General features: G+C 36.6%; 1 protein-coding gene across 1 annotated transcript in view; it reads left to right on the plus strand.

Moving 5' to 3' along the window:
• Positions 1 to 12336, plus strand: part of DCP2 (decapping mRNA 2) — a 49408-nt gene extending 37072 nt beyond the window's left edge. Inside the window, exons 9-11 of the mRNA XM_007085545.3 lie at positions 1701 to 1811; positions 3207 to 3258; positions 5584 to 12336. Of these exons, the coding sequence (XP_007085607.1) occupies positions 1701 to 1811; positions 3207 to 3258; positions 5584 to 5747 (327 nt within the window). The 3' untranslated portion in view covers positions 5748 to 12336. The remainder of the gene's footprint in view (positions 1 to 1700; positions 1812 to 3206; positions 3259 to 5583) is intronic.
• Positions 12337 to 14389: the final 2053 nt, after the last annotated feature.

A 14389-nucleotide genomic window follows, 5' to 3' on the forward strand; every position in this document is an offset into this window, starting at 1 on the left:
TTAGGGATAATGGCCTAAACGTTAAGAATACTGGTCTTGGGGCACCTGGGTGGCTCAGTCGCGTCTGACTCTTAGTTTCGGCTTAGGTCATGATCTCATGGTTTGTGGGTTTGAGCCCTGTGTCAGGCTCCATGTGGAAGTGCGAAGTCTGCTTGAGATTCTCTCTTTCCCTCTCTCTGTCCCATGGGTGTATGTGTTCTCTCTCTAAATAGATAAATGAATGAATTTTTTTTTTCAACTTTTTATTTATTTATTTATTTATTTTTATTTTTGGGACAGAGAGAGACAGAGCATGAACGGGGGAGGGGCAGAGAGAGAGGGAGACACAGAATCGGAAACAGGCTCCAGGCTATCAGCCCAGAGCCTGACGCGGGGCTCGAACTCACAGACCGCGAGATCGTGACCTGGCTGAAGTCGGACGCTTAACCGACTGCGCCACCCAGGCGCCCCAAATGAATGAATTTTTAAAAATTCTCTCTTTCTTTCCCTCTCTCTTCTTCTGCTTCTGCCTTACTTCCATGAACTCTCTCTCTCTAAAAAAGAAAAAAAATACCCCGCTCCCATTTTTTTTTTTAACTCAGGCATTGTAAACAAAATCTGTAGATAGAAATGGGATAAGGCAAGATTGCTAGGGACCTTGTATTTGCCATTTCATACCTTTAGAGGAGTCTTGGCTTTGTGAAGCACTGTCTTGTATAAGAAAATATTGATATGGTATGGTTCCCCAGTGTTTTAGGAAAATTTTGGGGGAGGACTTTGATAAATTCCTAATCAACCAGCTAAAAAAAAATCTTTATTTTGAGCTTTTTTTTTTTTTTTTCTAGCGCAGGGCTCAGTCTCACATTTGTGAGATCATGACCTGAGCTGAAATCAGGAGTCTGATACTTAACCAACTGAGCTACCCAGGCACGCCACCAATCTTTATTTTGTATAAAAGAGATTATTAGTTTAAAAATGCTTTTTTGTTTATTAATAATTTAAAGCAGATTTTAGGTCATAGTTGATCACGTCTGCTACATATTTCTTGTCCTGAGAACTGTGGCCAGTGTACCTTAGCATTCCCCTCACAGAGAGGTGTTTTTTATTTTTTGTTTTTTTTTTAAGACAGAGATTGTCAGATTGGATTTAAATGTTTATTTCTGAGAGCGAGCCTGTGCGGGGGAGGGGCAGAGAAAGAGAGGGACAGAGGATCTAAAGCAGGCTCTGTGCCGACAGCAGTGATCCCGATGCAGAACTCAAACTCATGAACTGTGAGATCATGACCTGAGCTGAAGTCTGACACTCAACCAAGCCACGCAGGCATTCCTAGAGAGGCTTCTTTGACCGTTGCTTAAGGTTTTCAGACTTGTTCCTCTCCCCGCTCCCATTCTTTTTTTAACTCCTGCATTGTAAACAAAATCTGTAGATAGAAATGGGATATGGCAAGATTGTTAGGGACCTTGTATTTGCCATTTCATACCTTTAGAGGAATCTTGGCTTTGTGAAGCACTGTCTCCTATAAGAAAATATTGATATGGTATGGTTCCCCAGTGTTTTAGGAAAATTTTGGGGGAGGACTTTGCTAAACTCTTAATCAACCAGCTAATTTTATATATATATATATATACATTTTTTTCCCACATATTCTTGGCGTTATATTCTTTTGTCTTATTACATTATACTGTAGATTTATATTTTATTTCTTCTTATTGGAAAAACAGAATCAAAGTATCAGGGGAAATGGCAGAAAACAGTATCAGGACTCACCTAATCAAAAGAAAAGAACAAATGGGGTCCACAGCCAGCCAGCCAAGCAGCAGAATCCCTTGATGGTAAGACTTATAGTTCTAATGCTAAGAAGGCAGTTCACCCTTTTTAGGAGGGGAGCAAGGGCATTGTCAAGGCACATTGAATTAATACATTGACAGATTTTTGTGGGGTGAAATTGTGCATTATTTGCTCACTTAAAATATCTGGCTACTCTCAGTTACAGGTTTCTAACATTCAGTTGCACGTCTAATTTTTTATGTTGGTATTTAAATATTATTAGTACTATGAAAACAATGCATAGTCAACCCTGCTTTCTAGAAAGAGTAAGTCCTCATCTATTTTTCTGTCTGTATTTTTCTAAATAGAGCCTGTATTTTAATAAAGTTAATAGTTAAGAAGAATATCACTGTTTTTTTTTAAGTTGATAGAATTTAGAAAATTAAAAATAAAATGTAGCTGGTGCCATAGCCTTTAGACTAGGGCTAAAGACAAATAACTGACCATTTTGCTCCAGAAAGTAATTCATAATTAATGGGTCTCCTTGCTTATCCTTTCTGCAAGTCCTGGTATTTGTCTGTTGAATTTTCTTATAGTTTCATCTACTTTTCTTTTTTTAGTAAGTGGGTGAAAATAGTAGTTTTAAGGTTTTAGCAAAAAGTTTTTTACCTGAGTTCCTAGGTGCTGTTTACCTAATTTGTTTTGATTTCACAGGCAAAGACATTAGATCAGTTTACTTTTAGACTACTTGCCTTTTACTCTTATACTTTTTTCCTGTCTGATTGACACAGATGAAAAGAGAGCCATTTGTATATTGTTGAGTGTGCTGACAACACTTAAAAATAACCAGTTGGTATAACCTTCTAGAGAGTAGTCTGATTGTATGGCAAGGCGGAAGAGGTTCTTAAAGTGTTTCCCTAGAAGAAAATTTTAAAGAATGTTCATCCCATTTCTCTTTTTAATAATAAAAACTTGGAAATAGTCTATCCAAGAATATAATAATAAATGTAAATCCTAGAGCTCTGTAGTTGTTAAAGATAATGGTGTGGATTTCTATTTATTCAAAAAAGAATACATTCAGAGTATATTACATTTTAAAAGTAGGTTATAGAGTAGTCTTATTACTGAATAATTCCACTTAATTCGTAGTAATTATACATGGATTCACAGTATCTTCATAGAGAAAAAGCTAGAAAAATACACTGAAATGTTAAGAGTAATTCTCAGGGTTCAGAAAATTAATGAATAATTTTCTTTTTCCTGGTGTTTTTAAATTTTACATGTTATCAACTAAAAAAAGTTTTAGGCTTAAAATAAATAAAAATACAAGTACGAGACTAGGGATGGTGATTATATTCCTGGTTTAATTTTCTTCCTGATAAATTTGATAATACACCTCCTCATTTATATTAAGTGAAATGACTACGGAGGGTATGTTGTGTTTGTGTTTTTCTTAATAGAAATGTGAAAAAAAACTTCATCCACGAAAACTTCAGGATAATTTCGAAACAGGCAAGTCATTTTCTTTTTAAAATCTCTGGTGGGATTTGGTTTGGTTTTGACCTAACCTTGATTTTAGTCAAGAGTTAATGGACTATGATAGATGAATAGGAAGAATTGCACATGATCTGTAGAGAGTTCAAGTATGTGGTCACATTCTCTAAACAGGAAACTGACTAAACTGAACTTATTTAAATGATCAAGATGAAACGATTTTCCCTTTCAGTGTGCTATTTTTGTGTGTGAATGTCAAACTGTGCTATCCATGAATATTGTAAGTATCCATGAATATTGTAAATATTGTAATATTTACTTACAATACTAGGGGGATAGAACCTAGTATTGTAGAAGTGAGGAGACTTCATTCTCATATATGTTAAGAGGAGCACTTATTTCGGAAGGAGAATATTTCCCACTTTTAGGAGGTAATGAGCAACTTTAAGGTGGTACCTGTGGATAGCATTTATTAAAGTAACATTTGCAACATCTCGATTCTCAGTTGTAAAGAGTAGGTGTGTGATCTGATTTGGAAAGTAATGTTGATGAATGTAGAAAGCTCTTTGGTAATACTGATTTAATAGATTTGAAAGTGCAGTAGACTGTTTTTTGTTTTTGTTTTTGAGAGAGAGCATGCACATGTGAGTGAGCGGGGGATAGATAGAGGGAGAGAGAGAATCCCAAGCAGGCTCTGCGCTCAGTGCAGAGAGAGCCTGACATGGGGCTCGAGATCATGACCTGAGCTGAAATCAAGAGTTGGATGTTTAACCAACTGAGCCACCCAGGCAAGCTCCTCTACACTGTTTTTTCATATATCCTGTTTTGAATTATTTGAAATCTCTGTGCAATAGATGTGCATTTATTTATTATTTTTGAAAGAGAGAGAGCACACAAGCAGGGAGGGGCAGGGAGAGAGAGGGAGACATGGAATCGGAAGCAGGCTCCAGGTTCTGGGCTGTCAGCGCAGAACCCGATGAGGGGCTTGAACCCACAAACTGTGAGATCATGACCTCAGCCAAAACCAAGAGTCGGGACGCTCAACCGAGCTACCCAGGGGCCCCTATTCACCATTTCAATTTAAGGCTTTCATATAGAAAAGTCTAAGAAATAAGAACCATAATAGTCATATTTTTTTGTAATACTGTTTATGATTTGAGCAAGATAAACACTATTTTAAAAGGGATGCTTTAATCCTATTTTGGAAAGTTAAGGTTAACTGTGAAGTAATAGGAACTATCAGTAGTTTGGTATATATAAGTTGTGAGGGTAAAAGTACCCTTAGTAGGATTTTTCTGGCCATGTTGGGTGGTTGGGGACATGATAGACTGAGTTTAATTGAGGTAAGTTCAGGAGTCAGTTACTTCACAAAATATTTAAAAAGCCTTATGTTCAGGAAGAAGGCATTAAAAGAAGGTATACTCTCATTTCATATACCCAGCTTAATTGCGTATGGTATTGATATATAAAATTTGAGTTGTTTTGAAAATGGAGTATAAAAGGATTTTTGTCTTGGGAAACCTCATTTGAGATTTTCTTAATCTTTCATGGTCAAGTGTCTGTTCTACCTTAAAAAAACAAAAAGTGAAACCCTGATAAGTTGGGAGTTTTCTTGTACCATGATTTTGAAAATTTGGATTTTTCTTTAGGTTAATGTGTTCCCTAAAGATTTGGTAAGCTCTGCTCTGCCTTTAATTTTCTTGAATTGGCCTCTATAAATCTTATATTAACATTTGTAATCTTTACAGTGCTTACATTTTGATCTATGTCAACAGGTTCCTTTTATGGTGGCACAAAAAACAAATATGGGAGGTAGATAAAAGTATGCCCATTATTGAAAGCATGTGAACATTAAGGGTCTTAAAAGCTGAGGGGCGCCTGGGTGGCTCAGTCAGTTAAGTGTCTGACTTTGGCTCAGGTCATGATCCTTGTGGTTTGTAGGTGTGAGCCCTGTGTCAGGCTCTGTGCTGACAGCTCAGAGCCTGGAGCCTGCTTGGGATTCTGTGTCTCCCTATCTGCTCCTCCTCTGCTCATGCTGTCTCTCTTTTTCTCAAATATAAACAATAACAATAACAACAACAACAAAAAATGAATGCTTGAAAAATAAATAAAAGCTGAGATTCAGATTTTGAATGAATGTGTGCAAATAAACAATAATAGATTAGAAAATCAGCTGAGCCCCAGTTCAGGGAAAGGAAAGTATTTTGATGGTTCTGCTTATGTTAGATTTTGAGTGTGGGGACAAAAATATATACTGTATATGAATTCCTTTATAACAAAAGAAGGGAAGGACAGTATTTGAGTTCTTACTAAGTTACCGAGTGTATTTATTTTTTTAAACAGATGCTGTATGTGACTTGCCTTGCTCCGGTGAAGACCAGTTGCTAGAACATGCTGAGGGACAGTCTGTGGCATGTAATGGTCATTGCAAGTTCCCCTTTTCATCCAGAGCCTTTTTGAGTTTTAAATTTGACCATAATGCTATAATGAAAATCTTGGACCTTTGATAGCAGCAGATGTGTTGTGGAAGTCCCAAGATCAGAGACCTGTTGCATTTGAGTGGGTGTCTCTTTGAGCCTTACCTTTCTCAGGTGTTTTAAAGAAATGCAGGGAGGCAATGATGTTTCTGAAGATATTGTTCTCTGTGCAGAAGAGAGAGTAGAAAGAAACATGAGTTTGCACTGTAAATGCAGTTATAACCTTTTATACAGATGTACCTTTTCAGTGTTTGGCCAACGAATTTAAGTTGCTTTTTATGAGAGCATTTTTTCTGTGTGATTGTGGTTTTTATTTCATGTTCTGGTCAAGAAAATAGTATTTGAATCATCATCATCAGGTAGCCAATATAATGGGAATGCTCCATCTATCCATGACAGTGATTGCAATAAGAGTTTCCTTATATTGACATTTTTAAAAGAAACTTAAAATTCACAAATACTAAATGCAAGAGCTGAAAATGTCACTGAAGTCAAGATTGCAGGTCATCGGCTTTGGTGGCATTTTGCGCATTTCTCTGCTTCTGACCACTTAGGTTCTCTAATCCTCCTCTGCTTGGAGATTTGTTGAAAGGTTATTTTTAGAGCCAGCATCTACTATGTAATGTTCATGTTAAAAACGAACTCTTAGCACTTCGTTAAGGGACAAAGTCCTCAGCTTGGAGAAGGACTGAGTTGGTTGGGTGGGGAGTGGACTGGACTTGGCATTGAGAGCCTTGTGTAGTCAGTGATCAGTGAACCTGCTGGGGAGCAGGGAATCCAGGGCCTGGCAACTGCTTTGGTCTTGTCTTCACTGTCCTGCCATCAGTCCTTTAGTATTGTACAATGGTTTTGTTCCTGTGAAAATTTATTTTCTGTTGTAGCTGTGTAAATATGAATGGAATGCTGACATTATTAAGTTTTACATTGCATCTCGGTATTGATCTCTGGAAACTGATGTATTAGGTTCCAATTTTCAGTAGTAGCAGAAACTGACATGCTTTTATGGGCATGCTGAAGCCTCTGGACGAAGGAGCACGAAGGGAAGGGGCATATGGTTCAGGCAAGTACAAGTAAAGCATTTCAATAGGGGAGGATCAGAACGTGAAGGTAGCATATACAGAACTCATTCCTGGCACTAGATTTTGCTCCTTCAGGATTCTTAAATCTAAATAAGGGTGGCAGTGCCCATTTTAAGAAGGATTTCAGCTCTAATTGAGGACAATCACCAGGGCTTTAAAGGGGTTTAGTGTTTGGGCTGCCTCTGACCTCACTGAAGGTATTTCTTTTGAGGGGTGGTGTGTGAGCATATGTGTGCGTGTGCATCTGTCATGTGGGTTTTAAAAATCTTTTTTTACATGTGGTATCCACAAAATATATCTCTGCTTGTAAATTTTATTATAGAAATCTTTATTCTGTATAGATAGCCTATTTAATAGGGATTCTATATAACCCAGTGGGACTTTCAGAAGAAGTACTATTGTAAGGAATTCACTTGGTATTTCTTTGCTTTAGCTTTTAAATGGCTTGATTTTAAAGGAGAAATTCTATTTATTAATAAAAGTGTCACCCTCTTGGTGCTAAGCAGGAGAATTCACAATTACAGCAGTGTGTTTAAAATTAGGTTTTTCATAATCCTGCATCTTTTAATGTGATAAACTTGTGAATCCTTCTGTGACCTTTTTAAAATGCATTATATGACTGCTTTTGGAAGCTCTTACTGTTCTTTCCAGAAATACAGCTGCTTTGCTTGGGTCTCCTTGAGCCATATTTATAGTTGGTCCCAGCATTCCAGATTTCTGTTAAATTGTTAGGCGAGTAAAAACTTAGTTTGCCTCGCAGGTAAATCATTTTCACTCACTTACTGTCATCTGGAAACCATAAAATTTCAGTGATTGTGTGTGTGTGTGTGTTGTTGTTAATTTTTTTCTATTTTAGTCAGTTTTTCTGGTGCCTAGAGTTGGGTTTTTCAGCTCTAAATATGAAAGCAAAAGAGATTAGAGTTAGTTACCAGAAGTATGTCCTCTAAAGGTGTGGTGAGCCTTTTTAAGAACCAACAGATTCTCTCTTGTCAATTACAGCAGTTTAACAATAGTTAAATGTTATTGCTGTTGTGCTGCTTCATTTAATGCACTGTGGAACAGAATAAGGGTATTGTTGGGATGGGATTTTGGTAACTTGAGGCTTTTAGCTGTGTTGACAGTTTGAGATAAAAAAGACGTGAGTTAAAGTTTATGTGTGTGATATGACTTAACTATGCAGAAAATATATAAGTTGGGTGTACCTGTTTTATGTACATCTGCTATACTTACTCCCTTGAACCTGTGTATTTCTCAGTGTTCAGGTTACCTTGAGAAAGGCCATGCTTAGCACAGAACTGGATTTCTCCTCTGAGAAATTATAGCATGGTTTGAAGGATTCAAGTGATAAAGCAGTGTGCTGAATATGCAATAATTTACTTCTGTGTGCTGCATTTTAAGAAGCTAGATGAGAAGAATAGTTGTGTTGGCTTCATTATGTTTTATGTCTTTGAGAGAAAAATAGGTCTTTGAGTCCACTTTTTAAATGTTCTTATGTTCCAACCTTACATGTTCCAAGGTTCAGTGCACTGTGAATCTTTTTTTTTTAAATTTTGTAGGTGCTTTTATGTATAACTGTAATGATTTGTAGGATGTTAAGTGAAGTTTTTTGTTATCCAAAAGGTGGGGGTATAATTTACATGCTTTCACAAGCTTTTTGTTAAGAAAGAGCAAATGAATGGTTTTAGGATTTCAACCAGTGACACTCTCCTGAGACAGAAATTGAATGAAACCCTTAGCATGGGTAAAATTTGAAGAGGTTTGAAACTTAAGTTGGATTTTCATGTTAATATATAAAAACAAGTCTCCTGTGCTGTCAAAGGATTTGTGGTCACTGCTTGCTGCTTTGAGCTTTGGATATCCTTATTTTTCTATTAAATATCAATTGTAAGTGCAGATAATGAAGATGTATAGCAAAATACAGCAAAAGTAATTATATGCTGTAAGATTGGGTATTTTGTCTTTTAAGGCTTTAGTAGTTTTGTGTAATGTCAAATAAAAAAATTCAAATCTAAGTGAATGGCATCCTTCCATAGGAATTAAATTTAAATTTTATTACAAAACTCAACATATTATGGTGGTCATTAGAAAAATTCAGGTCTAAGTGCATGTATGCATTAAAAACATTTCATTACCTAATTCCCTTCCCCCCTCCTTTGGTTTCCAACAGGAGTTAACTTGAACAGTCAGGAGCAAAGTCAATATAAAAATTAGACTGCCAAATTACTTTTCTTACTATGATAATATATTGTGGCTTTTTATCTTTATTTTTGTACCAGTACTTCTCTCTGCCTGTTCAGAGATTGTGTTTTGATTGACATCTATTGTGTCTCTGTATTCTCTGAGGCAGTGTTTTCTTTGCATATTAATCATAGTTACAAGGTCAAATTCATTAACATGTTTCTGATTGAAGAAAGGTGTTACTTAGTGATTTTGACTCGGATTATATTCTGGCCTGGGGAAGGGGCTCATATGTATTGTTTTAACTTCAGATTAATGATAAGCAAGACTTATTTTGTCTGAAGATGTCAATATCCTTTTCCTTTAAGTACCTATCTCTGGGTAAACAAGTGTTAGTAAAAGTACAGTTTTGTTAAACCTTGTTTTTGATAGTTGGATAAAGCCTGGCTAGTTCCTCATTTTATGTTCTGTCCTAAGCCTTTAAAGTGCATTTGTATAGTTGCCGAAAACTCTAAAAATGAGATTATGATGGGCTTTCTCAGCAGCTTTTTCTACCTAGAATTGAGTTGCTCTTGAAGTTTATACTCCTGTGTCATAAAGATGGCAGATTGCAAATAGGCAGTAAAGGCTCTTTCCCGTGCTTGCAAAATAGAGTTCTGGATTGCAGTTTCAAGATCCAGTATAGAGAATTATTACAGAACAAAAGTGCTCTGAGGGGAAGATAGCTGTAGTTGTTGGGCAAAGAGTGGAAGGAAGAAATTTTAGAAGATAAATCAATTCTTGAGTGCTGTCTGTTGTATTAGGCTAGAAACATGATCATTGCCTAGGCCAAGCAGTGTCTAATATATATGGCCATTACCAGGTGTTTCCTAGCTCTGGGTAAAGTTATTTTTTTACGGTTGCCAAGCAATCCAGTAAATCTTAAGTAATTTTTCTCACTTCAGAGACCAGTATTTGAGAGTGCAGTCCTTCCTGTGCTGATAATTTACAACTCCAGCTGCACTGAAGTGCTCTACTTTCTTACAGGAATGTGACTCAGCACTGACAGCCACGGTCAGGCATGTGTCATAGTCACTTCATATGGTAGCTATACATTTGTCCTGAATGGTGATCCATTCCTTTCCATCTAGTTTTCTTGTGACAAACCACATTACTATTGAAACAGTAGTCTAAAGCTAAGGAAAAGAATGAAGCTACCTCTCATACGTGGGAGTGGACTTGGAAGGCTGGCTGCCACCAGCTTAGTTGCTCAGACTTTAAAGTACAAAGAAATGTAAATAAAAAGCTATGGTAAAATATGGAAGTTTTATTTTGAGAGATGTTTATAATTGAATCTTTACTCTGGGTCTCCAGATTAATGAAACCACAGGTAATGAGATTCCATTTGTCTTGTGTCTTCTGTGGTTAGCAGAGGGGATGGTCTAGCTCTAGTAGCAGCGTGAAAGCACAATCTGAAAATAACCGTGACAAGAGTGCTTGCATTAGCTGTGTCATATTGGCCAAGGGTGCTTGGGAGAAAGGGATTGGATGCAGAAATCCGTTGAAGTCAGTTGCCTTGGTTTGTGACTTCGTCCCATATCAGCCCTCCTCGTAGTAGACTTCTTTTATCCAATGGAAGAATAAGGCCCTGAACACATGTATATGTGCTGCTTTTTTTTGGTGGGAGGGCTCTTGCAGGGGTTTGGGTGTTGTTTTGGTTCTTGGCTTCTATCTGTCGAATGCCATTTGAAGACTGGTTGTTTCTTAATTCTGTTTCTTGGTGTGACTGGCCGGAAAGAGGCCATAAGAGTCTCCACCCCACCCCACCTCTCCTTTTTTATCTCATCCCTTCTATAGAAAAATAGTTTGTGCTACATCCATATGGTGGTAAATCTGCCACAGTGGGAATTACATGCAGTGATCATAATCTTGCTTGCCTTCTACAGATGATCTCACTTGACCCTTGGGCTGTAAGCAGACAGGCAGGCTATGGACACCTGTGCTGTTTTGGGTCTCAATGCATTTAGCTTGTCTATTGGATTTGGGAACAAAGAAAACTTCTGTGTGGTTCTAGGGTAAAATGGGCAGCGTTCTGCTAGTCTTTAGTCCTTGAGTGGTCTTTAGTTCACAGTCTTAGGTTGTGGACTTGTGGAGGTAGAATGTAATATTTTAATTTAAGCTGCTTTTAATTCGTTGACTGAGGTTCTAAAACAGTCTATAGCTACTACAGTTGAAACATTTTGGGCACAAATCTACCATTGTTAGTCATTTCTCAAGCTTTAAGAAATTAGTTCTTTGTAAAATGCCTTGGCTGAATATTCTTTTGTGATATTTTAAGATCAACTACGGATGACAACAAATGAAAGCAAAGGTTTTCAACAGAATGCAGTTTAGCAAGGTAGTAACTATCCCTCAGTCGTTCGGTTAGGTGTTAATACTTTTTGCAGTGAAGGAGTAGCAGTGGACTTACACTCTTCATGTCCTGTATATATCATGTGCACTGATAGAGAAGCACAAAAGGTGTATCTACGAGAGTTTCTCTGTGCGTTTCACTACTGTCCTAGGGCACTGCTGTCTCTGTTCAATTTAGGTTTGTGTTTGGATGTTGTACGAGTACCGTTTAATTTCAAATATAAGTGTCCAAAGAATGGAGTCTTTAATTTTGCTTATTTGCTCATATTTCACTTCAAAGTTAGGACAGGAGACAACTGATTTTCCATTTTCTTACAAACTTTTTTTCAGTAACAGGGAAGGAAAATAAAACCCTGAACTATTTTGTATATATATATTTGTGTATATTAAATACACACATAGTATATATATATATACACACACATATTTTCTTATGATTGTGTTTGAAATGCATTAGCTTAATACCTTATAAAAAATCGTCTTTGGTAAGTATTGACACAATTCAGATTATAAGTTTTACCTGTTGGCTTTAATGAAAACTTAAAACAATCTTATTTCAGAATAAAATAATCAAATGGAATTGTAGTTCATGGATTAACTAAGGTGAGATATTCTTATATATGAGATTGTCTTTCATCTAATCAAAATAAGGATATGCAGTTTAGTTTGGATGGGAAAGGGGATAAGAATTTTTTTTTTTTTTTTTAACCCTGCTATTTCCAAAACAAGGGTTTGAAGTGTCTTTTATGCTGTGGAGACTAGGTAATGTTCATGGAAGATGTGTAGTCTTAAAACCGTTTTCTTGGAAGTAGGTTTTAGTGTATACAAGGTGAAGCTATTTATGCTGAGTCATGTTAAATTTTATGTGGGACCTATAAAAGCTGGCAGAAAACAATTGAAGTGGTCTCACTAAATAGGATATTAAGAGAACTGGACTTTAGAATAAATGTGATAACTAGGTTTGTAAATTATTCAGTAATCATTTGTCTTATGTGGAATGATTTAACATTTAATTTTTGCCTTAATTATCACAGCATTTTATTACTTTACCTTCTAGGGCATTTTAATGTTTGGAAAAAGACCTTCAGTAAACCATTGGAGTAATTCTATTTATGGTAGTAATGAAGTTCCTGGTGCTTGATTTGGTTGTCAAACAATTTGAAACACCTGTGGGGTTTACCTCGTTCTACAAATTGAGACCTTTAGAGTGGATTTGTGTTTCTGGATTTATTATATTCTGGCTAAACAGTAGCTTGGTCTCTTTCCCTCTGTGTTAATCACTTAATTTGGGTGTGGCTATTATAAATTAAGAATTTCCAATGAGTTTAAATGTTTGCCGGTAAAGTCTACTAGAAATGCCAGCTGCACTCTCCACTGAGAAAATGAACAAAGACCTGTCTTAACAGTTACTCTTTTTTGAAAGCTTTTTGATGTAAATAACATCAGTTTAGAAATTAAAAACCTTTTATCATACAGAATACAATTTGGATGAAGGGACGTTTCCTTTGTATTTTAAAACATTTTTATGGTTGATTGTTCAAATATTGGCTTTCTGTAAAAATATTATCGTGTTACATTTAGACTGTTTGTAGTGCAATATCAATAAATTTTGCTGCTCCAGCAGTTTTAATTACTACCTTAACCTGGTTTCTGCTACTGTTACTTGTTATTATATTTTGGTTGTGTCTCTTTGGACCGATAAAAAATGACAAGTATGAGATAAAGACCTGCTTACATGATGAGAAGAAATCTTAAAAGGTAGAATGTGTCTGCAAAAGTGAAAATAAAGAACTGGTATGTATTCTCCATCTCAACAGTTTGGTTATTGCTTTAAAGCAGAATTACAGTTACATACATACAATCCCTTATATTTCTTCTAGAACCAGGCTTTCCAGATAGAATGCTTGACAATCCTTGGATCTTCAGAAAAATCTATTCTTCTCTGCTAGAGACCTCAGCTATATGATAATTTTTATTTAAAATTTTAAGAGGGGGCCCAAGCTTTCATACTGAGAGCTGACCACACACTTGCAGGAAGAGTGTTTCTCTAACAGACGTGTTGCCATCCTTTCTTGTATTTGTGTGTGACTTCCTTGCTCTTCCAGTTCTTTTTATTTTTTTAATGTTTTCTTGAGAGAGAGAGCATGAGCGAGGGAGGGGCAGAGAGAGAGAGGGACACATAATCTGAAGCAGATTCCAGGCTCTGAGCTGTCAACGCAGAGCCCGACGTGGGGCTTGAACCCACAAGCCATGAGATCATGACCTGAGCCGAAGTTGGTTGCTCAACCAACTGAGCCACCTAGGTGCCCCCTGCAGTTAATTATATTCCATTTCCCTGATTTTTCGTTAACTTCCCATTCATTCCAAGTTTTAAAAGGCAGCTAAATAGAAATTGGCGATAAATGGGGTTTCTTTGGCTGTTTTGACCTAATATGCTATTTTCTAGTCCCCAGCTCTGACCCGGGCTTTCGATTTAATGTGAAGCATCACAGGTTTGATATTTACATGTTAAACAGTATTGCAGGAGGGGCACTTGGGTGGCTCAGTCGGTTAAGTGTTCGACTCTTGGTTTCAGCTCAGGTCATGATCTCGGGGTTGCTAGTTAGTTTGAGCCCCATGTGGGGGCTCTGCACTGACGGTGCTGCAAAGCCTGTTTGGAATTCTCTCCCTCTCGCAAAATAAACTTAAAAAAAAATTAAACAGTATTGCAGAAGGACAGCCTTACCCTTTAATGAACACAGTTAAAGTACATCATGGAATTAGAAATATTTATTCAGAATATAAGAATGTTTGTAAAATATTATAAATGTCTCTGTATAAATAAATGGAGTTTTTTTTTAAATTCTATATCAAATAACACAAAGTAGCTATTTTACAGCAGCTAAAACTAAAGGCATCTGGAAACATTTAAAGCATACAAGAATCTAAAAAATTACAAGGTATAGTACAGTGTTAAGTGGCAACTTTAAAATGAGACTCTCAGTACAAACAGTAGAACAATACTGACAAATGCAAACTTAGTCA

The sequence above is a fragment of the Panthera tigris genome, chromosome A1 (assembly GCF_018350195.1).
Source record: "Panthera tigris isolate Pti1 chromosome A1, P.tigris_Pti1_mat1.1, whole genome shotgun sequence".
Classification (NCBI taxonomy): Eukaryota; Metazoa; Chordata; class Mammalia; order Carnivora; family Felidae; genus Panthera; species Panthera tigris.